Raw genomic sequence first — 24,454 nt, forward strand, 5'->3', positions numbered from 1 at the left:
TTATTTTTGCCATACGGTTTGTGTAATAGTACTTACCAAAACGGTTGCAAAGGTCAGAAGATTAGCCTCATATAAGCAAAAACAGGGCCAAAATGACTTCGCTGTAACGACAGAGTATTAGTTGTATGAATATCAGTCTCTTAATCCAGACTCTGTATGTTTGTATATTTTGGAAAAGTTCCCTGGGACTAAATCCACTCCACAGCTGTTCACCGTGAACAGAGAAATGTTTTTAGCGGCAGCGGTAGGAACATCAGCGAAGTTTGTTGTATCTGAAAGGCAAATAGTTTTCCACAGAAGAAGGTTATATGAACATTAATAACTTCTAATATCATTCCCATGTTTATCAAATCATGCAATAGATGTTTAAAGCACAGATGCAACTTCTGACGACATGCGGCCACAAGGAAAAAAAATGCAAGTTGTTAAACAGGTTATGAAGGAAGCACAGAGATGGAACTAAAACACTTCCTTAAACCATTTTATTCTAATTCAGCATTATGCATTGAACTTACCTGAACTGACATTTACAAATGCCAAATTCCTCCAAAAAAAGACACATGGCAATGATCCAGTCCTTTCTGAGATAAAACATCATCATTTCGCATGACAGAGAAATCATTCGGTTGATTTGCATACATTATGTCTGCCAAATAACTTTAGCGCTCTAAAAAAAGATCAAAACAAAATGTCAGATGCAATCAGCTGCCCAGCTAAACCAAAGTACTACCATATCAGGCCATGGGCTTTAAAAATAATCATAATGTTCCAGTATTAACTTTGTATCTAGCAACATTTCTTTAGGACTTTAATAAACATTTTTACACCATGTAAAGAAAATTTAAGCAAATACAATTTAAGAATTTTTTTTTATATCTGTTCTTGTTTTAAGCATAAACTCACTTGATTTTGTTACATTTCTTATAAAACAAGACTTCATTTGCATCTGAAGTAATTTTATCTTAATTTAAATATTTGTACTGGAAAACAAGACAAAAGTACTAAGGAAGATTTGTTTTTTTTGCAGTGTATGCAACATTCAGTGCCAAGACTTTATGAAATTAAGACTTCATTTACCATATGGTTTCTCTACGTAAAACAAATAAAACAAGCAAATGCATGAAGGTTCTGTAAATATTAACATTTATTTGAGTGTACAATTTGAATAATTCTTTTTCAACCTCATTTCAAAGGTTTCAAGTCTCAACGCAAAGCAACCCTGGTTGAACAAAGAATCTGGAAATTATATTTTAACTGTTGTTAAACACTGTTAAAAACAGTGAAACTACATGATACGACCCACTGTGGACCGTCAGGCGAGCCAGAGCCTCTCTTTTTGAATTAGTACAGCATCACAGTGCGTTATTAGTGAAACATCGAGAACGTACGAAACGTCCATTTAGAGTTTTTTTTTGTTAAATGGCACACATGAACATTAAATCCCAACATGAACTGGAAAAAAAAACAAAAAAAAAACCTGTGCCTGTGAAATTGGTTGTAATGTCAGTAAAATGCCAACTAGTGTATGCAAACAGGGTATTTTTAATAATAACTGTAGTGTTTCTCACATCTAATCTTAAGGAGAGTCCTGATGTAGTAGCTATAGCACACGATGTGTAAACATAACCGCCGTATTGCGCCGTTTCCCCACTTTTTTCCATTTTGATTCGTGCAAAAATAGAAACCGACTCAAACTCGGAGCAAATTTACAAATTAGCAATGGGGCTAAATATGATTTTTACGAAAATAAGAGCGCTAAACTATGTTGTGAATAAGAAAAGGTAAGAGAAAAGTATGAAAATAGTGTTCTTGCTTTGAGTCACCACATTAGTATTAAAGACTCGCTCCTCTTGTTCCTTAGAGTCGACTTTCTTAAAGGAATGACAAAGACAAAAGACCCAAAAACATTCAACTCTACAAATCAAGACAACTTGATGTAAAATTGCACATGAGGAGAGGAAAATAAAACCTTTACAGGAGATGCATGACAAACCCTTACAGATTAAATGAGGTATTGCACAGATTAATACAAAAAAAAGCATAAAGGCAACAAAAATGTACAGCAAATCGGTCATTTACATTACAATTTTAGAAGATTTCGAATGTCAAGAGCAATGTAGTGTCTTAATTCTTTTAGGGCAGCCCCGGTCATCAGTCATCCCACTCATCTTCATCCTCAAAATCTTCTACGTCATCATCATCATCATCTTCATCTACAAATCCACGCATTGAATGTTAAGTTTTCTGCTTTTTAAACAAGACGTCAAACACAAGTCCTAAAGGAGTCTAAATGTTATAAAGCATACCTGAAGAGTGGATCGCTTTGCTTCTCTTCTGCATGACCTCCATCAGCGCTCCCACGATCCCTGATGAGGGGGCAGGAGTGGATGGAGTGGACGAGTCTGTAGCGTCCGATACCTGAAAATGTCACATGATCAGAATGGTTTTATTTACATGCATGCCACACAGTTCTCATAACAGACTGGGACAAAATGGGAAAAAAAAAAAAAAAAAAAAAAAAAAATGGAAAAAAGCTTTTTCATTTTTGAACTGAAATTGTGATAGATTTTGAAAATGTTAACATTGCTACATAAAAATAAATTATTTGATTTTAAGTTAATATTAATATTTTAAGTCAATATTAAAAGCTTAAATACACCAGTATTTGTCTTTTAGATGAAAGAGAATTGCTGAAGTAATAAGAATTTGGAAATGTAAGGAATATGTTGGAAATATTAAGAACGTGCACTAATATTTTAAATTACTTTTTATTAATTTTATTCAAATTTTATTTAGCCAGCTAGCATTTTTGAAACAGCTAACCTAAATATTTGAAACAAATTTCACTACATTATATAATTTACGTAATAATTTAGTTATTTCTGGTTACTGGAACACACTAGTGTTTAAAAATTTGTCCTCAGTGGGCAGGGTTGCTAGGTTTTCACAACAAAACCCACCCAATTTCTACTCAAAACTAGCCAATCGCATTTTGAGGGGAAGTCCCCCATTAAAACTCACGTTTTTTTTCGGAGTTCCCCTGGTAAATTCACATTCACCACGTGGACCTCAAAAACAACCCATGGTGACAGTGTTAAAGGAGCCCAATTCCCGCAGACTTGGCAACACTGTCAGTGGGATTTTTAATTAAAAAAAAAAAAAAAAAAAGCTCTTCTGCTCACCAAGGCTGCATTTATTTGATTAAAAATACAGTAAAAACATTAATATTGCAAAATATTATTACAATTCAAAATAACATCCTTATATTTGAATAAATTGTAAAATGTAATTTATTCATTACTCCAGCCCTCAGTGTCACATGATCCTTCTAATATGCTGATTTGCTGCTCAAGAAACATTTTTATGATTTCTTAAGAAATCATTTTCTTATTATCAATTTTAAAAGAGTTGAAGACAGTTATGCTGCTTAATATTTTTCTGAAAACTATGATACAAATAGCATTTACCAATTTAATGCATCCTTGCTGAATAAAAGTATTAGTTTTTTTTTTTTTTTTTTTTTTTTTTTTTTTTTTAATCTTACAGAAAACTTTTAAACAGTAGTGTAAATACATAATTACAGTAAAAAAGTGGGGAAATGTGTGGAAAACTATGTCAGTAACTAAGCTATTTGCATTCATGATATGCTGATCATGCACTAGAAAAATGTTCCATTCTGCTCACTGGTTAAAAAAAAAAATAGAAGCACTCCACTCACGTTTTTAAGCTGAATGCCCTGTCGTATTTGGTCTAAGAGTGCGTCACGTCCACCACCAGATGCAGGCGGCTTGTTGTTTTGGTCCACTTTCTTCAGCTGCGCCCCTTCTCGAATTTGGTCCAGGAGTGCAGATTTACCCCCCATCACCTCCCCTGAATCCCCGTCCGGTAGTGGAGGAGCCATGGGAGGAGGAGGTCCCGGAGGAGGAGGAGGTGGCGGTGGTGGTGCCCCGCCCATTGAGGATGGAGGAGGAGGTGGAGGAGGCGGTGGAGACAAGGAGGCAGGATGGGGTGGAGGAGGTGGCGGGGGAGCCATCCCAGGCCCTCTGCTGGGGGGAGGAGGTGGCGGTGCGCCCGCACCTGGTCGGGAAGGAGGAGGAGGTGGAGGAGGAGCGGAGGTGGGCCCTCTTGATGGCGGTGGCGGAGGCGGCGCTCCTCTGCCTCTGGAGGGAGGTGGGGGAGGAGGAGCGGAGTTGTGGTGAGGTGGAGCGGAGTTGTGGTGAGGTGGAGGAGGCGGCGGCGGTCCTCCTCTGGATGGCGGTGGAGGTGCTATAGAAAGAAAACAGAATTCTCATGTAAAAGTACTCAACAGCCATTCACTGCCATTATAAAGCTTGGACGAGCCAGGACATTTTTTAATACAACCCTGATTGTATTTGTCAGAAAGAGGGAAGTCATATAAACCTAGGATGGCTTGAGGGTGAGTAATGACAGAATTTTCATTTTTGGGTGAACTATCCCTTTAAGAGCTGTTGTTTATGTTGTTTACGGCTGCTAAGCAACACAGCAACTTAAAATCGCAGAATTCCGAATCAGAACTCTCAGATTTATTTTACTATTCTGAAGGTTTTTAAAATAAAATGTCAAATAATGTGAGGTTAATTTACGATTAATGAATAATTTTATCTTCTGGTTTGGGTCCACCAAGCTCCAAATAATAACAGAAAATAAATTGGAGTAGAAAATAAATCATGGCTTTTAACAGATAAAACATTATTCTGTTATATTTAAAGCAAACATAAATATGTTGTGTTATTCAAGATTGTACGTTTAAAAAAAAAAAAAAAAAAACATCTTATGCTAACTATTATTAAATAAAAAAAGCTATATTGTGAAATACTACCAATGTAAATAACTATATTCTTAATATATTTATATTTTAGATTTTAATATTCTAATTTATATACTATATTATAAAATGTATACATATAAAATGTAATTTATTCCTGTGATTTATTCAGGAATGTATTTATATATTGATTTATTTATTTTTCAAGATTGTTTGCTGAACATAGAACTGCAAAGAACTGAAAAGAACTGCATTTATTTGAAATAGAAATAATTTGTAACATTATAAATGTCTTCACTGTTCAATATACAAAATATTCAATATTCAATATACAAAATATTAAATTAATATTATTATATTAAATATTAATTTCTTAAGGGAATTTTCCCCCCCAAATTTTTTACATTTTTATTTGTTTACTTGCATGTACTTGTGTTACAGTGACATTATATTTTGATCATACTGCCCACCCAAACAATGTGTTAAATTATTAATGTCCAACAACTTGCTAATGCAGGCAATTACTTCCAAGTCAAACCCAACTTACAAACAGACATTTCATTCTGGGGTTCTTGACTTTGTCATAAAAAGGAGAAAGCAGCTGTTTTTCAGTTTTCACGTATGATGCAGTGTGTTCTGCTCACAGCTGAACTTATTCCAGCAAACCAGTGTCTAACACAAATACTGACTCTGCAGAAAACGCTGAACTGGGGAAATCTGAGCTGTGAGCAGTGAGTAAAACAGAAGAGATGTTCTTCAAACATATGAGCAGAGCTGGAGTGTTGATCTTGTGGTTGAGACCTCAAGACTGCATTAAAGTGGCTTCTTTTTTTATTTTCCAATTCAGCCTGTTTTGAACAACCAGGAAATTTGGAGGTCTAGTTTTGAGTGTTTTAAGGACTTGACTCCAGCTCTGGTTCTACATGGGATCTACATAGAAACACACACAGCATCAACCAACAGCAGACTTTTGGATAGATGCAAGACTCCCGGTTAGGCCACTGCACTGCCTATTTTTGAGACACGAAACTGCTTGCTTATTCTTTTTATCACTGCAAACTCATGCAAAATGGGCAAAGCAACCTACCGCAACACCTCGGGGGTCCTGAAGGACAAATGATTTGAATATTACTTTATTATACTACAAAAGATAAAGTTTGCTTAGATAAGTTCGAATATCAGAGTTTTCAAACGCCTGATAATTGTACACAAACTCTTAAGACTCACCTTGTCGCCGAAGTTCACTTTTTACAGCCTCTACTCCTCCTCTCTTCTCAATGAATTCGTAGATGTCTTTAGACGTCTCTTTGTCCTTAAGCTGGGCCTCAGAAATGCCACACATGTCAAACAGGTGCTTTAGCTCTGGGTCCAGATTATTCAACTGACAAAAGACAAACAGAATGTCAACAAACGAGAGGAAAGAATCTGTACATCACTATATTAACTACGGACACTGGGGTCAGTAAGATTTTTTTTTTTTTTAATAAATGAATACTTCTATTCTATTCAGCAAGGATGCATTAAATTGACCAACATTTATAATGTCACAAAAATGTCTAAAATATCAGAAATATTTCTTGAGTAGCAAATCAGCTTATGAGAATGCTTTCTGAAGAATCATGTGACATTAAAGACTAGAATAATGATGCTGAAAATTCAGCTTTGCATCAAAGAAATAAATTACAGTTTACATTATATTCAAATAGAAAGACGTTATTTTAAATTATAATAATATTTCACATTATTACAGTTTTTACTGTATTTTTTATCAAATAAATACAGCCTTAGTGAGCGTAAGGACACATATTTAAAACATTAAAAATCCTACCAACCCCAAACTTCTGAACAATAGTGCAGTGTGACCACATTTTTTTTCCACTGAAAACCTAACACATTTCTTTTTGTGACATGTTTTTCAAAAAATGGTTTTGTGGTAAATAAATGTGACTCAGTTTGCTCATTTGTTATCTAACGCAATAAGATTTTTTATACACAACATTTAAGATATCTTAAGACTTTTGGGGGCTACAATATTTCAGCATATTCTTAAACCACAGAAACGGATGAATGTGCCGGACAGGGCTTCATAATTCTTTCCTGTGATAATGAAAAATTGCTCCTGCAGGCAGTCTACCAGCGCAATCACACCGTAACCCCCAATAAATCCCCTTTATGTAATCTCTCATTCAGGGGAGATCAAATTAAAAACTGGAGCCACACAGATCTAATACACACGCCCAGCGCAACGCGTGAAATATGATCCTTGATTTTTGGGAGAATGATTGCTTTGGATTATAAAGATACAGCCCCTCCAATTACATTGTGTAAGAGATGACTTGCAATTGTGAATCATATCCTGACACGACCTCTGACGATGAAAACATTTAAATATATGCACTTTAGGAAGAAATGCATTAAATGTAAACATGTAGTGGCAAAAATACTCACATCAAAGCCTGTGTTTGGATCCCAGCCGACATGCCCAACGTGCCTGGAAAAGACATTTTAATAAAGAAACAAACCAAACAGCTCAGAAAATGTAAATGCATCAAGCAAATAAGGATAAAACGGAGATTAAAGTACGGCAATAAGCATGTTCGTGTTTAAGGAAGTCTTATCTGACTTCAACATGATCCCTGGAATACAACATCCAGATTATCCACGTCTGAGATACATTACATGAGATTAAAAACAAGTGTCTGTCCGATTACACTTTCCATCACAGCACACTATGCGAACGTCCAGGAATCTAACAGGAAGTCAGATTTGATAAAGCAGCTTTATTGGTGAGCGCACAAGGAAGTGTATGCAGTACCTGGCCAAAACCAACAAGGCTACAAAGGGAAACGTGAAACCAATTCGGACTGAACATGAAAGCAGAACTCACCGGAAATTGCTTGGAGTGCCGATTTCAGCTTTGGATATTTTCTTCTTGCCTTTGGGCTTGCCTTTGCCTTTGTCTTTTCTGTTGAAGTTGCTGAGGTTGATGTTGTTCATTTGAATGTTATTTTGATGACGCGGATTGTTGATTTCGGGGTTCTTTATGTCCACCGTGGCCATTGGGAGTGTTGGTCCTAAAGGTCCTGATGGTCCTGAAACAGTCACAATCAGATCCATTTTTAAATTATGCATTAATTAACGTGGTGAAAAATTGGGAGCCCATTTCTGACCCGGTAGGTAAGTGCGACTTTTTAAATCTCATAGTACTGACTTTTTTCTTGCAATTCTGACTTTTATTCTCTTGTGATTTTTTTTAATGGGTTTATATCTTCTAATTCTTTCAATTTTGAGGAGAAACTTTCGCACTGAGATACAAACTCGTAACTGCAAAGAAAAAAAATAAGTCCGAATTCTGAGATGTAAACTTAAAATTTGTAGAAAAAAAAAGTCAGATTTGTGAAACTCTGAATTTCGGGAAAAAAAAGCCTCAGAATTGTCAGATGAAAACTTCGAATTTTGTTAAAGATGTAAACCCAAAATTAAAAGAAAAAGTCAACTCTGCGATTTAAACTTAGAATTCGTAGAAAAAACAGAATTGCAAGATGTAAACTCAGATTTTGCAGAAAAAAGTCAAATGCAACATTTAAACTCAGAATTCATAGCAAAAGTCAGATTTTCAAAACGTAAACTCAGAATAAAAAAAAAATCCTCTGAATGGCGAGACGTAAATTCCAAATAATTATTAAAAAAAAAACAAAAAAAACAAAACTTCAGAACTGTGAGATTTAGACTCAGAATTTGTAGGAAAATGTCAGATTTGCGAGACGTAAACTCTGTATTAGTAAAAAAACAAATAAAATTAAAATTAAAATTAAAAGAAAAAGTAAATTGCATGATTTTAAACTTAGAATTCATAGAAAAAAAAAACAGAACTGCAAAATGTAAACTCACATTTCGTAGAAAATATTCAAATGCAAATTCAATTTAAACTCAGAATTCATAGAAAAAGGCATTTGTGTAACAAACTCAGAATTAAAAAAAACAAAAACAAAAAAAAAAACGCAAACTCAAAATTTGTAGAAAAAAAGTCAATTGTGAGATGTAAACTCAGAATAACTTAAAAAAAAAGTCATAACTGTGAGATGCAAAATCAAAATTCGTAGATAAAGTCTATTTTATATATATATAAATATATATTTTATATATATATAAAATAAAAAAGCGCTCAGAATTGTGGTGTGAAATGAAAAGAAAGTGCAATTAGAAAAACAAAATAGAAAACGCAGAAAAACAAAATTGCGAGATGTAAACTTAAATTTGATGGAAAAAAATCTAATGCGAGATTTAATCTCAGAATTCGTAGGAAAAGTCTGATTTTTGAGACGTAAACTCTGGGGGAAAAAAAAAAAAAAAAAAAAAACTGCAGAACAGCGAGACGTAAACTCAGAATTTGTCGAAAAAAAGGTCTATTGCAAGATTTAAATAAATAATTCATAGAAAAATGTCAGAATTGGCAGATGTAAGACCAGATTTGTAACAAAAAAACTCCCACCAGAACTGCAAGATGCCAACTTAAAATTCGTAAATTTTTATTATTATTTTTTACACATATTTTAACATAATTCTAAGAAAAAAATGAGACAAAAAAAGTCTGAACTGTGAAAAAACTTGTAATCCTGATTATGAGATTAAATTATGAAATAAAATTTTCACAATCACTTGTTTTTTTGTTTGTTTTTACTCCATGGCAGAAACGGGTTTCCATAATCAAGCACTTTTGAGGTTAACACTCACTTTCTTCAATGCACTGAACACAACAAACTGCCTTAAGACTAAACCAGCCAATAAACCTCATCCAACCACTTTACGAAACATCTCAGGTCGCAACCTACCTTTGTTCTCGCGCTCGACGCTGTAAGCGGGCGAAAGTACAAACGACCGGCTACCGCGTCCACTAATGTCTCCACCCCCTAAACCCACGTTCAGAAGGATTTTACCCATCACCACACAGGTGCGCTCGCTGTGCCGCAGGTTAGCGGCGGGGTCGGAGAACGGACCGTACAGCTCGTCCTGCGGGAGTACGAGGCATTGCAGGGGAGCCAGGCAACCTCCCAAATCCGAAGCCCCATCTAGTATCTCATCAGTCGGCGCGGACAAAAAGGTGGTGCAGAACATCATCTCTGAACGCATGCGGACGTCCACGATGCTCTTCAGGATGCTCTTGCTTTTCTCTGCCAGCATTTGAAGGCTGGAGCCAGACATAAAGTCCCGCCTCTTTTTAATCCTGGCAAATTATACATCACCGCTGGACTTTACATAACCGTTAAAGCCAGCAATAAGCTGCCGCAAATCTCCTAGGTTCTTCTAAGCACTGTGTGATGAGGACACCCTACATACAATTCAGCACCAAACCCTCCACGCAGACAGGGGGCGCTACTCACCTGAGACGGATGTCTATACTAGGTGATTGTAAGCAGTGTTAAAAACCCTGCTGAGCCTTAATTCATATGACCAGCAGAGAAAATCTTCTCAAACAGATTAACTACAGATCTAGTATTTGTCGTGTTCAAATTGATGTCAGGATGTCACATATACATGAATCACCTACACTGTCACTCAGTGACCCACTTTGGGTGTTAACAGCACCTTCGCACACCCAAAATAGCCTTGTTTTGTTAAAAAAAGACATTTGAAATCAAAGTCATCCAGTCTAGCTTTTATCTGGCTGATTTTGTGAAACCTCATGTTACTTCAAAGCTTCAGCAGTGCACGGCCTACAGGATGGAAGTGACACGGATGCCAGATTTTCCAGTATAGCTGGATTTGTGACTCCGGGGTTGAAGTCTAGGGTGGGTTAAATGGACTGTTAACATATGTTCGTTGGGTGGGAATTATGGGTAGGGTAGTTGACGGTCCCTGGGGGCCTTTTGGTGAAAAGACCATCACCACTGTAAAGATCATGTTTTTTAACTAATAGCACATGAGGGGGAAGGTGTGTATGCTTGTGAATTATATGTGGTGAATTGCAGGTTTACAAGAAAAAAAAGAAAAAAAAAAAAGAAACCCAAAAAACCCCACACATATATTTCAACATAAATTTTATATGCGTGTGTGTGCGGTATAAAAAAAAAAAAAACATTAAAAAGAAATGCAACATAAACTTTATGTATTGTGGCACTGTTTTCTTGATGAATTTAACATCTAACAGTGATAAAATATTTTTTTATTTTAATTACATTTATTTATTATTTATTTATATTTTAGGTTTAAATTAGATTTATATACAAATTGATATTTCTTATATAATTATATATACAAAGAAAATAATAATAATACAAACAAGAACAATAATAATAATAATAATAATAATAAAAGAAAATACTATATATTATGATAAATTAAACATTTAACGGTGATAAAATACTGATATTAACATTAATTTATTTTAATTCAATTTATTTATAATTTATTTATTTTTTCTATATTTAAATTATATTGACATACAAATTTATATTTAAATTATAATTAAATATAAAGATAATAATAGCAATAATAATAAATAAAAGAAAATAATATACATTTATATATTATTATCATATATTTAAGAAAATTATATATTTCTTATATATTACTATTTTATATACGTATATATTTTATATACTATTACAATATTACTTTGATATATATATATATATGTAAAAAGAAAATTCTAGATATTTTTCTTTTATATATTATTTTTATATACATATATATTTTATATATTATTATTAAAATATTACTTTAATTGTATATTTAAAAAAAAAATGTAATACTACATATACATACATATATACACACACACACAAAAAAAAAAAAAAAAAAATAAAATAATATAATATAATATATATATATACACACACACACAGTTTTTTTAAAATATATTTTTTAACATATTTTTATACACATACACACACCCGTATTTACAGTGTAATTATGAAAAATATTGGCAGATTAAAGTTTTAATTCATTAATTTCATTGTAATGACAATTTTGGGGTAAACTGTCATGATAATAATGCCACAATACAAAACTTTAATGTTTGTACAAACAAACAAACAAAAATCCTATTTTCTCCTTTTAATTTTGTGAAATCTAGCAATATAACCTGGGCATTTCTTTGCAACCTGATTATTCAACATTTATTCTGTATTAATACACATATCATCAAACTTTTTCCGTCATGTTTAGACAGAATTAACATTCGTGTAACTCATTAGTAAACAACCTACCATTAGGTGGCTCACGTCTTTTTTCTGCAAGACAAAATTAAGATAACATTACTACTAAATTCACCACCGTGAGATTTAAATGTGAGGTTTATCAGTGAAAGAGCAAGAAGGTGAGATTTAAGATCAATCTAGGGCTGTAGGAAATATCAGAGAAGCTGTATGTTTATTATTAGTCGGAAATGTACGGGAAAAGGCCCAAATGCACAATCCTCTCCTTGTCCCGGGAAAAGCTGCTGAGTCAGTCGACACAAAGACAGGAAGTGGTTAAAGAGCAGTGCTAATCAGAAGCAGACCTACACGATCAGACCCAGACACATCAAAGAGCAAGACGTGGCACAAACAGACCGAAGAAACGGTTTGAGGAGCCTTAGTTAGGAAGAAAATACTGGGAGAGAAAGAGTGACAGAAGCAGATAAAGAGGGAACGACTGAATTGTGTCAGAAGAATGAAATGATGTCTTTCCAGCAGAATACACAGAGACACAGCTGTGTCATGAAGTGAAGGACAGATACAGGCTGAGATGTGGTTATATTTACCGGTTTTCCTCCCTTTTCTACTCATAAGGTCACCGGCTACAGACTTGAATCGCCTGGCTTCCTCCTCACTGGCAAAATTTAGACCAATCTGGCACGTCTGAGGACAAACACAATAAAGATGCTTTATATACACCAGATAACTCAAAACATAGATGATTCAAAAGGTGATTTTTTTAAACAATATTAAATGAGAAAAAACTTGTTTGATGATAAAGTGCATGAATAAATCATGCATAAAACCAAAGCAGTTAGATTCAATTTCATGTTTACGTTGATGTCAACTCCAGCTTTATCAGTCTGTGTCCACGATGGCACATACCTTACGGTCTGCTGAGGTAATGTATGAGCATAACGGTGCGACTGTTAGAAAAACATGAAGGACATGCAGGCACAAGATCTGAGTACTTACATCTCCAGCGAATGTGATAAAGTATGGCCTGGAGCAGTTTATCGAAAAGTTGTTGTAGAGCTCTTGAGCAAACAAGGATTTTCCATCCTGTCAAAGCAGAAAAAGAAACGGGTTACTTAATAATAAGAGAAAAATTACTTAGCTATATATTACTTTATTTATATGCATATAGACTGTATTTATACAATACTTAATCAATAAAATAAACTAAAGAATTAATAAATAAAAAATAAATAAAATTAAACACATATAATAAGTTTTATTATTAAAGAATTTATAGTAAATTCGATATTAATTTATATTTTTATTAATATTAAAGATTTTTTATTTATATATTTCTTTATTTATTAATTAAAATATTATATGAATAACATATATATTTAAATATAAATGTATATAATCTATTCTAAATATATTGTAAAAATGCCTATATATTATAATATTTCATAAATAAAATATACATGTTATCAATGTGCAATTTTACAATGTATAGGAATATCAAGAATAATAAATAAAATAATAAATACATTTTAATATTAAAGAGTATATTTTTATGTATTTAATTCATACATAAATTATAAATAATATAAAAACATGATGTGATATATACTTTACACACACACACACACACACATATAAAATATATAAGAAATAATTAGACAAAATAAATAATAATATAATAACTTTTAATATTAAAGAATATATTTTATTTAATATATAATAAAACATTATATACTGTACATATATCAATAACAAGATATACTAGATATATAATATATAATAATATAATAGCTTCTAATTTTATAAAATATATTTTATGCATTTAATTTATTCATAAAATAACATAAAATATAAATAAAACATCTGAATATAAATAAAATATATAAACAATATATGAATAAACATTCTAATATTAAAGAATATATTTTATCTATTATTTAACTTGTTCATAAGTAAATTAATTTTGATTATAAATAAAATATAAAATTCATATAAATACACAAAAACATACATGAATACAAAAAAAAAATCTCATTCAAATGTTATTGGTATTTTGCTAACTGTATGTTTGGGTCTACATAAAACTAAACTAAGTTTAATGAAAAGCGCAGAGAGTTATCAAAAAAAGCATCTGACCCACATAGAGCATCTGTCGACTTACTCTCATATCAAACACCCTGATAAAGTAAGATCTCTGAGGGTTGTCTTTCACCAGACAGGCCACCCCACAGCACTTCTTCACCCAGGACGAGTTTCTTTCGGCTCCATAGACCTGCACCACTGCTGCAGACAAACTCTGTGCACACAGAAAAGAAACGACAGAATTAAAACAAATCTGTAAATGAAACTCCATTCTGCACCTGCTTATGTAGGTCACGTTAACCTACTGTGAAAACAGACACCCAAGTATAAGTTTCAGAATGATTTATAATAAAAGACCATAAAAAGTCACGATGCATGTCCAAAAATAAGCATTGGTACTTTTTTGGTTTATTACCATTTGTCATAACGTGGTCAATTTTAAAGCTTTAATAGCATGAAACTACCACAAACTGTGCTCTTCAACAGCTCTGGCCACACGGTGGTCAATCTGCAGAGGACATTATGATAGCGCAGTTTCATTCACAGGGCAAACAGCTCGTGACGGATGTGAGCGAGGACGACAGCGCTCACGGGAAGCGGCCCGACGCCTTTGACAGTCTCCTCACGAAGCCGCCGGTCACAGTGTCAGTGAATGAAGACACTCTCTCAGACTAATCAAGAGGAACACGCTGCATTACGCACTTTATGACCACAGACGAACCTACGGCGAAAAGCACAGCCCATAACTGATCATTTTTTACATTACACAGAGTAAGAGAATTAAATCCAGCATGCCTATATAATACAAATAGGAACAAATACTGCACTTTTTTTTAATATGTGTTTAATATGAGTTTTTAATTGTGAGAACTTATGTAAATGTGGGCGGTCATATGTTAATGAGATCTTGGTTGTGACATCAATAGCATTATATTTTCTGAATGACACTGATACTTATTTACACCACAGAATAAAATAAACAAATAAATAAATTGTTAAATAAATTGCCGTTAGATAAAAAGTCACTTTTTTTATGTAATAAAAGGAATAGCGCAAGACAGAAAATAAAAAAGGTAATTACAATTTATTATGTCACAATTCTGGCAAATTTTTAACTAAGTTTATATCATTATAACTGTTGCAAAAAATGTAATTTTTTCCCTTAGCACTTTAAGAAAAGTCAGAACTGTCTGATGTCAACTTGTGAGATAAAATTGCAATTACCTTTATTTTTTTTATTAAATAAAAAGAATAATAATAATAAAAAAAAGATACTTGTGACTTTGACACAGTTCAGAGTCTTCTGATGTAAACTATGTGCGATAAAAAGAAAGTGCAAAGTATCTATATATATGTATATAAATATATAAATATATAGATATAGATACAGATATATATATAGATATATAAAACTTTAAGAATATATTTTATTTATATATTACTTAATTTACTCATAAAATAAAATATAGAAATAAAACATTTGTTGATATATTGATAAAAATGTCAAATAAAATTATATATGAATACAAATAAGTTTTAATGTTAAAGAATTTTTTTATTTATATATTTAGTTTATTCATTAAAATAATATATGAATAAAACAATTGAATATAAATAAATGTATATATATATATATATATATATATATTAATTAAAAATTAATATTAATTAAAAATTAATTTTATACATTTTTATATATTATACATATACATTTTATTACATCATAAAATATATAATAAAATTTATTTTATTAATTAATTTAATTTTAATTTATTCAGAAAATAAAATAATATATAAATAAAATATATGTGAATATGAATAAAATATATTAAAATACATTAATAAAAAACATTTTAATATTAAAGAATACATTTAATTTTTGGATTATTTAATTTGTTCATAAAATAACAGAAATAAAATATCTGATTATAAATAAATTTAATTTATCTTACAATTATGAGTTTATATCTTACAATTCTGAGAAAAAAAAAAAGTCAGAATTGTGAGATTACATTTTATTTATTTATTTTTATTGAATAAAAAGAATAAAATAAAAAACTGCGAGCTAAATTGTGCCATAAAAGTTGAAATGACCTTTTGTTTTCTTTTTAAATGGAAATAAAAGGACTAAAACAAAAATAAAAGAGGTAACTGCCTTCTCTCACAACTGTGACTTTTCTTCTCAGAATTATGAAAAATAAACTCAAAATAGTAGGAAAAGGTCACAATGATCTTTTAACTTATTTCTGACATGGAATTAAAAAAATTTTCACATTTTTGCAGTTTATTTTTAACAAAAGGACTGGACACTCGAAAAATCCTGGACACTGAAAATCCTGCTTTCCACAATATTTCATTTTTGAGGAAAAACAAAGATACACCCGGGCCGAAACCGGCGCATGCATCTAATTAAACCGCTGAGTTTACAAATCAACCGTTTGACCTGAGATGAACCAGCTGTGTGGAATCAGAACAAAAGAGCCAGTGAATATTTCTGGTGAAAAGCCACAAAGGACAGTGAAGCTACTCCTAAAAACTGCATTCGTGACACATGATGTAATCGCAAACTTCCGAGCAGCACTTTTGTGTGAATAGCTGCAATATGCATGAAGACGTCCTCGCCAAAGAGCCACTTTGGGGAATTAACGACCAGCATCCATTCTCAGCAAGGGCCAGATGATTTACATAAGCAGAGAGCGGACCGGCAAAGCCAGACGGCCCTGCCAGGATCCCGGTCAGGAATGCAGCCACGCCACACGTCTGAACAACCCGCTGAACCGCAGGCCTGCACTGATGCTGCTGCTGCAGACACACTCAAAGCTTCCATTAACAACAAGATAAAAGCCAAAGAGAAGTTTACAGGCGCAGTAGGATCACACACACACACACAGCACTGGCTGAATGAAGATGCCGTCTATTATCAGGTCGTTTCGGTCATTACTCAAAGCCGGAGGCATCCATCCGAACCCGAGAGCGTGCGACCGTATCTCACAGTTTATCGCTCGTTATTAGCTGCGGCTAGCGGAAATTCACCCTCTGGACGAAATATGGTGACGTAATGTGCATGTACTCGTGCATGCACGCAGATGACGTCATTGATGAGCATACATCAAAGAGGCATTATTTGCTGTGAAGCTGCTATTTTTTGAAAGATATATATGCTTATTCATCAAGGATGCATTAAATCGATCAGAAGTGACAGTAAAGAGATTTAAAATAGTACAAAAGACTTCTGTTTCCAATAAATGCTTTTCTTTTGAACTTTCTTTTCATCAAAGAATCCTGGAAAAAGTATCAGTTTCTACAAAAACAGATAGGAATGTTAACATTAATAAGAAATGTATCTTGAACAAATCAGCATATTAGAATGATTTCTGAAGGATCATGTGACACTGAAGACTGGAGTAATAAAGCTGAAAATTCAGCTTTGCATCACTGGAATAAACTACATGTTATAATAATATTAAAACAGATAAAAGTTTATTTAATTTGTAATATTTTTCTGAATATTTGTAATATTTTTTTCATAATATTACTGTTTTTACTGTATTTTTGATAAAATAACTGCAGTCTTGGTGAGCAGAAGTGTTTCAAATACATACATATATCAAATTGAAGAATATTATATAAAACAAATTTAAAAACAATTAAGTGATAAGATTTTAAAAAATTATTAGATATAGATAGATATATTTTTAAATAACATTTTAGAATAAAATTACATAACTACATAATTATACATAAATAAACATACTAAATAATTCCCTATTTATAAATGTGTTGGTTTAGATTTTACAATAATTATTCTAAAATAAATAAATAAATAAATTAATTAATTAAAACAAATGAAAAAAAAAAGTAATAAGATTTTAATCAATTACTAAATAGGTTTTTAAATAACAGTTTACAATAAAATTATAGAACTAAATATACATTAAACTCCATAAATAACTACATAATTCCCAAATCATAAATGTACTGGCTTAGACTTTAGACAATTATTCTAAAATGAACAGATAGATAGATAGATAGATAGATAGATAGACAGACAGATGAAAAAAAGTAAAAAGATCTTAATAAATTATTAAATCATTTTTTAAACAACATTTATATATATATATATATATATATATATATATATATATATATATATATATATATATATATATATATATATATATATATATATATATATATATATATATATATATATATACACACACACACACACACACACACACACACACACACATACATATATATATTATGTATATACATATATATATTATTATGTTATATTTAATTAATTAATTAATTAATTTTATATTTTAACAATTTCATAATATATATTTGTGTGTGTATAAATATAAATTTACTTTGCAATTTGGAAAACAGAAAAAACGAATTACAACTGCCACTCGACTTGTAAGTGGTATGTGACCCAAAGGTCAAAGCTGAAGAATCAATGACTGTGCTATGATCAAATTCTATGCATTACAATCTCAAAGAAAGACTAGTCTTTCTGGAGATTTTTAGCTATCCTCACAGCTGAAACAACCAAAAATGCCAGAAACTCGGTCAGCAGGAACTACCTGAGAGGATGGACTGGTTCTCCAACCCCCCACACTCACATGCAGGAGGAGAACCACATACTGCCAGCAACAGCAGAAAAACACGAGGCCCACCGGACCACATCCTCACGCTGGGCTGATCGAGCAATCCCGCTCTAAAACTAGCGCTGTGTGTGAACCCCAAGCAACAAAATCTTCCCAACTAGCAGACAAGAAAAGGATGAGTTTTAAGTCACAAGCTCATGGTTCTGTGATTCACAGCAATTGAACTGAATCCTCAGAGAGATCTGGACAACACACCCACTTCAATCGTGCCACAACACGTCGTTTGAATATAAAAAGACTTGCAATATAAATATGTCAGAAGGTGACTCCTAAGCCTCTGGGATGCATTGATATTGCAAGCGTACGATAAGCAGCGTCACCATACAACGCCGTCAGGAATGTGAAGCATTCAAGGACTCATGTCATGCAAGAGCAACTATGAATTTTGGGCGACAAGTCCAGCGACTCAAACCCGGTTCCCGTTTTGCACGGAGGAACGAGGCTCTTTGGAAACCAGTGTGCACTCATATGAAAAAGGAAGCTTCATTTTTGCTATCTGAAGAACACAACATTCATGTAGGAACAGAACAGGTAGTGCAGTGGAATGAGGAAACAGAAAGACGAACAGGTGAGCGAGAGCAGCACGAGACCTTGGACTACACCCGGACTAAACATTACCCGAATAACACCCCAGTCTAATTTGGGTATCAGCTCGTTACGCAACACTGGGCCGAGAGAAATCTGATTACACTGATGATTAAACAAAACAATAAGGAAACGTGTCCGTAGCACACTATAAAACTTGAGATCAAAGGGTTATGATTATCGCTGCATAAGGTAAAATGTATATGTTTATTATGATGAATAAGGGTCAAAGATGAAAAGCAGTTATCAAGCATAAAAGAAATAGGTTTAATTGCTAATACCTTTCAAACCACTAGTTTTTACCCCATATGTAAGATTTTAATCACTTAAAATACAATAAAATTAATGTTAAAATTTGTACTTTTATATATTTTAATAAGTACATCAGAATTTTCAGTACTTTTAATTTTTAGAATTTTTTCCCATTAATTTTATTTTTTACCTACATTTTTTTTGAAATGTCAACATTATTTCAAACATTTTCATATTTTATTTAAAAAAAAAAAGATTTAAAACATTAACACAGACACTTGACTTGCATTTCAATGCTTTATATGTATATAAAATCATTTTAGAACATTTTGGATACCAAAATGTGATGTCTTTGACCCATAAACATATGAATCATATAAATTATTAATTTGCCTACTGTATAGTTATTTTTATAGAGATTTTCTGTCAACTAATGTGACTAATATTATACAGTACATATATGTACTATATTGTGTTAAAAAAAATGGGTCCCACTTTATATTATTTACATTAAATTCATATTTCATACAATGTGCACATGCATGTTTTTACGTTGCATTTATATTTAAAAAAAAATACCTGCATGTAATTACATGTGCAATTTCTGTAATTACACTTACAGGTACACTGCTGACCCATCCCTTACACCTTAACCCATCCTTAAACCTACCCATACCACCAAACCTGTTACTAACCTTACCCATATCCCACCTTAATAGCAGCAAACGTGTTTTGCAATAGAATATGAACTGTTTTTTATGTAGTTAAGGCCACCTAATATAAAGTGGGACACAAAAATGTGTACTTAATTCCACTATATAAGGCACATCAGCCCAATATTCAATGACTTCTTTCATTTGCTCCTCCCAATCTTAAAATATTTGGTTACATTCTTGACAGTTTAACCAGACACACCAATGACAACAGTTTCCTCATATGAATCCTAGTTATGAAAGCCTGGTTTATAATCATTGCACACATTGCATAGACTCAGAAATGACTTAAAGGTCAATGTGTCGTTTTTGAAACCAGGGCTATTTTACGTGAATCCGAAAGAGTGAGAGAAGGAGGAAGAGTTTTATCAGGTGCTGTCAGGTGACGGGATTCATCTGTCATAAACGCAGGCCAATAAATCGAGCTGTGAGAGGAACATAAAGGCATAAGCGAATATAATTAAACTTGACATTCAAGTTCACCACCGACCTACTATAATGATATTAACTTAAAATAAATAAAGGCGCGTTGTCTTATCAGAGCTATATATAAATGTAATTTAACACCGAGTCATACATGCGGGTTGATACGTAAACATTATAGCCGCTATTATGTTTAAATAAGGAGGTCAGCATATTTGCATCCAAAAGTTTGATCAATCTCACCAGCTCACCTGAAAGTTTAAAAGCATTCTTTCAGATACAGAAACCCTGACACCGCACCAAAAACAATGTCAGACAGATGCGCCACATAAACTTTGATGATTTGTCAACTGGATACATTGTATCGCTGCGTTCTATTAATGGAACATCCAAGTGTTACATTCCCGTGGAATCATTTGTAACACTGTATCGAGTCGGCAACATCACACAGCATGACTGAACACTACCTGGCAAAGAAATCAAGCAAATGCTTGAGAACTTACGGTGCATTTCCTGTCCAGATGGCTGAAGAGCACTTCGTTTTCTTGCGGGGTGAGAAGAAGGGAGCCAGTATTGTTCGCAGGCCTCCTGTTTAAAGGTGGACCGCTCATTTTTCACAATCCGATGGTGTGAACTTGTGATCAGGAAGTGTTCAACAGAAATATGTGTTCATTGATCTCCGATCACCGCTGTTCGGATCCGGAGCCTCTCATATCCAGACCTGTTGTGTTTCGGCCGGGGGTGGGTTAAGAGAGAGTCTTGAGTCTCGGAAACAAAACGCGATCCTCGTTTGCTTATCCAATGTCGTCTTGAGACTCTAAACTTTCATCTGAACTCCTGTGCACCGAGCTTTCGATCCAACATGGCAGTGCCACCGTTGCGCATGACAGTGAGACGCGGCTGTTTACAAATCCTACTACGGCGAAAGCGTAGCTTATGAATATTAACGACGCGCGGTGGCGTTGGATAGGTAGCCGTAGCTGATTGGCTCAGGGGCGGGCTTTGGTAGCGTTTGGCGAATCAGAGACTCGCGGGGCGTGGCTTATGAATATTGAATACGTTACGTGACTAGACGCTCTGGGAAGGTTACCAGGCAACGTTAGCACGAGCTAAGAAATAACTATGCTAAGCCTTTGCTATAGTAGGATACACGTCGCGTTTAGTCTACTTACAACGTTTATTTAAAATAAATGTTAGTTGTTATTAAACAGCTGCAGACTTTAAAACGCAGTCAAACCATTACAGACGGTGATTAAAACGCAGTTTAACAAAGGAGTGCAGTGTGGGCGGAGTCATGACGTGGAGTCAAGTGGGTGATTTTTTAATTGTAAGTCATTTTATACATATTTTTAGCATTACAATAATAAGCCTTCCCATGCAAACAACACTGCTACAAAAGAGAAAGAGGAAACGAATTAAATGAGAGGAAATAATCGACAACAATAAAGCCAAGCTTAATCAGAGGAGGAATGTGACTTCTGAGGCTGCTCTGCACATGTAGTCCAAGTCAACAATTGCTCATAATTAAAATAGCCACTTAAACTTCTGTTGCCCTTTGGACTCTTTATAGCACTGATGGCCTGTATATTGACCTAATCAGCATATGAGTACTGCATATGTCAAAGTACAACAAAAAGTGCATATGTCCTCCGATTTGGACCACATTAAAGATTTGACATGGTGTTTGAGGCAGTAAGTCTTATTCAATAAGTCTATGCTTTTGCCTTAGGTAATATCTTGACGTCAGTAGGCTATATGAGGAGTGAATTTATTATATAGAAACTCCTCAGCTATGTAGATTGGGAAAGTTTTTGTGTCAGGGATGATGTGGTGAAAATATTTGCTGCGTACAATGCTTATGAGTATTTCCAGTCGTGGCTTGAAGTTAGTCACTCCCAAACATGGTTGAGCTGTGAGGTAAACAGACAGAAACCTGAAAAACCAGTTAGATGAGAGAGAGAGAAAGAGAGAGAGAGAGAGAGAGAGAGTCAGTAGGTCAGTTTTAGACAAAACTGAATATGGCAAAAGAAAGGAATGAAAACACGTATTCATAAAAAAAGAAAAAAGAATGACAGAGGAATTTAGCTGCTTCAAATCAGATCGAGTTGAGTGTTATATATCTGATTAGGGACTAAGCAACAAAGGTGCATACGTATCTATTCTATTTTTTTATTGTTGATATTTATTATTATTACTATAAATTACTTTAATAATAATAATAATAATTATTATTATTATTATAAAATTAATTACAATAAAATTATTATTATTATTGTTTTTTCTTTTTCTGTTTTCTTCTTCTTCTTTTTTACTAAGTTTGTGTCACCCTCTAAAACCATATTGTAAAATTATGACATTTGGCCTACAAAAAAACCCCCAGCGAGGTCTAATTGATGACAACACCATCTACTGGTCAAACGTTACACAGTTAAAACAATACTCGTACAGTTAAAATAAAAATCTACTCATAACCTCATATCTTGTAACCAAACAATTTTGCTCCACCTTGAATTATTTTAATTTACAACTGCATTTTAAATGTGGTACAAATAAACTTACAGCTTAAATAATAAGAAAAATAATGAAATGCACAGTCAGTGAGTCATGTTTTCACTGAAATCAAGGGAATCAATCTGCAATTACCATTTACTGTAAACACTGACCTGTAAAAACCTAAGGCGCTGACATTTATCACACAGAGGATGATAAGAACTGCTTATCAGAAATCATATAAGTGTTGCCTTTATCCATAGCTCTGTTAACCTCTCACACTTATCTTCTCACTTTTATAATTCAGGTTTCCTATGCAACTTTCCGCTTTACTGTCGTCTTTTTTGTTTCCTTGTGCTGTTTGAGGACTGATTGTGGGTGAGCATGATATTTGCTCTATATAGTTTTATGCTGACACTCTACGGTTTTGGCCAGAGAAAGCTGAATGTGCTCATTTGATTTACTGCAGCATCACATGCAGCAAGTATGAAGACCAGCTGTTTCCTACCGTCCAGCACATGTACACATTAAGCACAGATTAAACACACAGACATCCAGTGTTCATGCCGCTTTTAAGTGGCAATTTGGTGAAGTGTTACTATCACCTGAAAATTAAACCTGCAAAGAAACAGACATGTTAATAAATCCTTGGAGTCATGTTATGTGAACATATACGTCTTTGCCAATGAGACTTAAATCATTGGTTTTACTCAGGTTGTGGAAGTCTTTGGAAGGCTTTGTTTAATCATAATAATGATTTAAGTCATAATTATAAGATAAAAATTCTAAATTAGGAGATAAAAGTCATTATTATGACACAAAAAGCTAAATTCTAAACAAACCCTAAATGTTTGATCTAAAAATTATGACCTCAAATCAAAATGATGACATAAAAAGTTGAATTTATGACAAGTCGAAATTATGAGATAAAAAAACAATATTTTGGCTAGAGTCATAATTATGAGATAAAAATTCTAAATAAGATAAAAACTCATTATTATAACTCATAAAATATTACATAAAAATCTGAATTTTTGGTCATAATTATGACTTGTTAAAATAATTATGACTAAAACAAATAAAATAAAAATAATTAAAAAAATAATAATAATAATGACATAAATTCAAAATTGTAAAAGTCAAAACGGAGATAAAAATCTACATTTTAATGTCATGAATTTGTTGTTTTATATCAAAATAGTTGACATAGGTGAAAATTATGACATATTAAGTCATAATTATGAGACAAAATTGTCAAATAAAAGTAATAATTGTGGAAGTTACAACTTCTGA

General features: G+C 33.0%; 1 protein-coding gene across 4 annotated transcripts; it reads right to left on the reverse strand.

Annotated features, from left to right (window-relative positions):
* Positions 1 to 1,126: 1,126 nt before the first annotated feature.
* Positions 1,127 to 21,575, reverse strand: waslb (WASP like actin nucleation promoting factor b). Of its 4 annotated transcripts, none has more exons than XM_051108296.1 (11): positions 21,175 to 21,574; positions 14,102 to 14,236; positions 12,940 to 13,026; positions 12,531 to 12,627; positions 11,995 to 12,018; positions 7,674 to 7,878; positions 7,235 to 7,277; positions 6,014 to 6,167; positions 3,719 to 4,266; positions 2,307 to 2,418; positions 1,127 to 2,213 (listed from the first exon to the last, which is right to left on the reverse strand). In XM_051108296.1, the coding sequence occupies exons 1-11, from the start codon at positions 21,280 to 21,282 to the stop codon at positions 2,152 to 2,154; spliced, it is 1,575 nt and encodes a 524-aa protein (XP_050964253.1). In that variant the 5' UTR covers positions 21,283 to 21,574; the 3' UTR covers positions 1,127 to 2,151. The 4 variants fall into 4 exon arrangements, with proteins under 4 accessions (XP_050964253.1, XP_050964256.1, XP_050964254.1 ...); XM_051108299.1 differs by lacking the exon at positions 21,175 to 21,574 and adding an exon at positions 14,487 to 15,128; XM_051108297.1 differs by lacking the exon at positions 11,995 to 12,018 and having other exon boundaries at positions 21,175 to 21,575.
* Positions 21,576 to 24,454: the final 2,879 nt, after the last annotated feature.

This window comes from Labeo rohita, chromosome 4 (assembly GCF_022985175.1).
Source record: "Labeo rohita strain BAU-BD-2019 chromosome 4, IGBB_LRoh.1.0, whole genome shotgun sequence".
Lineage (NCBI taxonomy): Eukaryota > Metazoa > Chordata > Actinopteri > Cypriniformes > Cyprinidae > Labeo > Labeo rohita.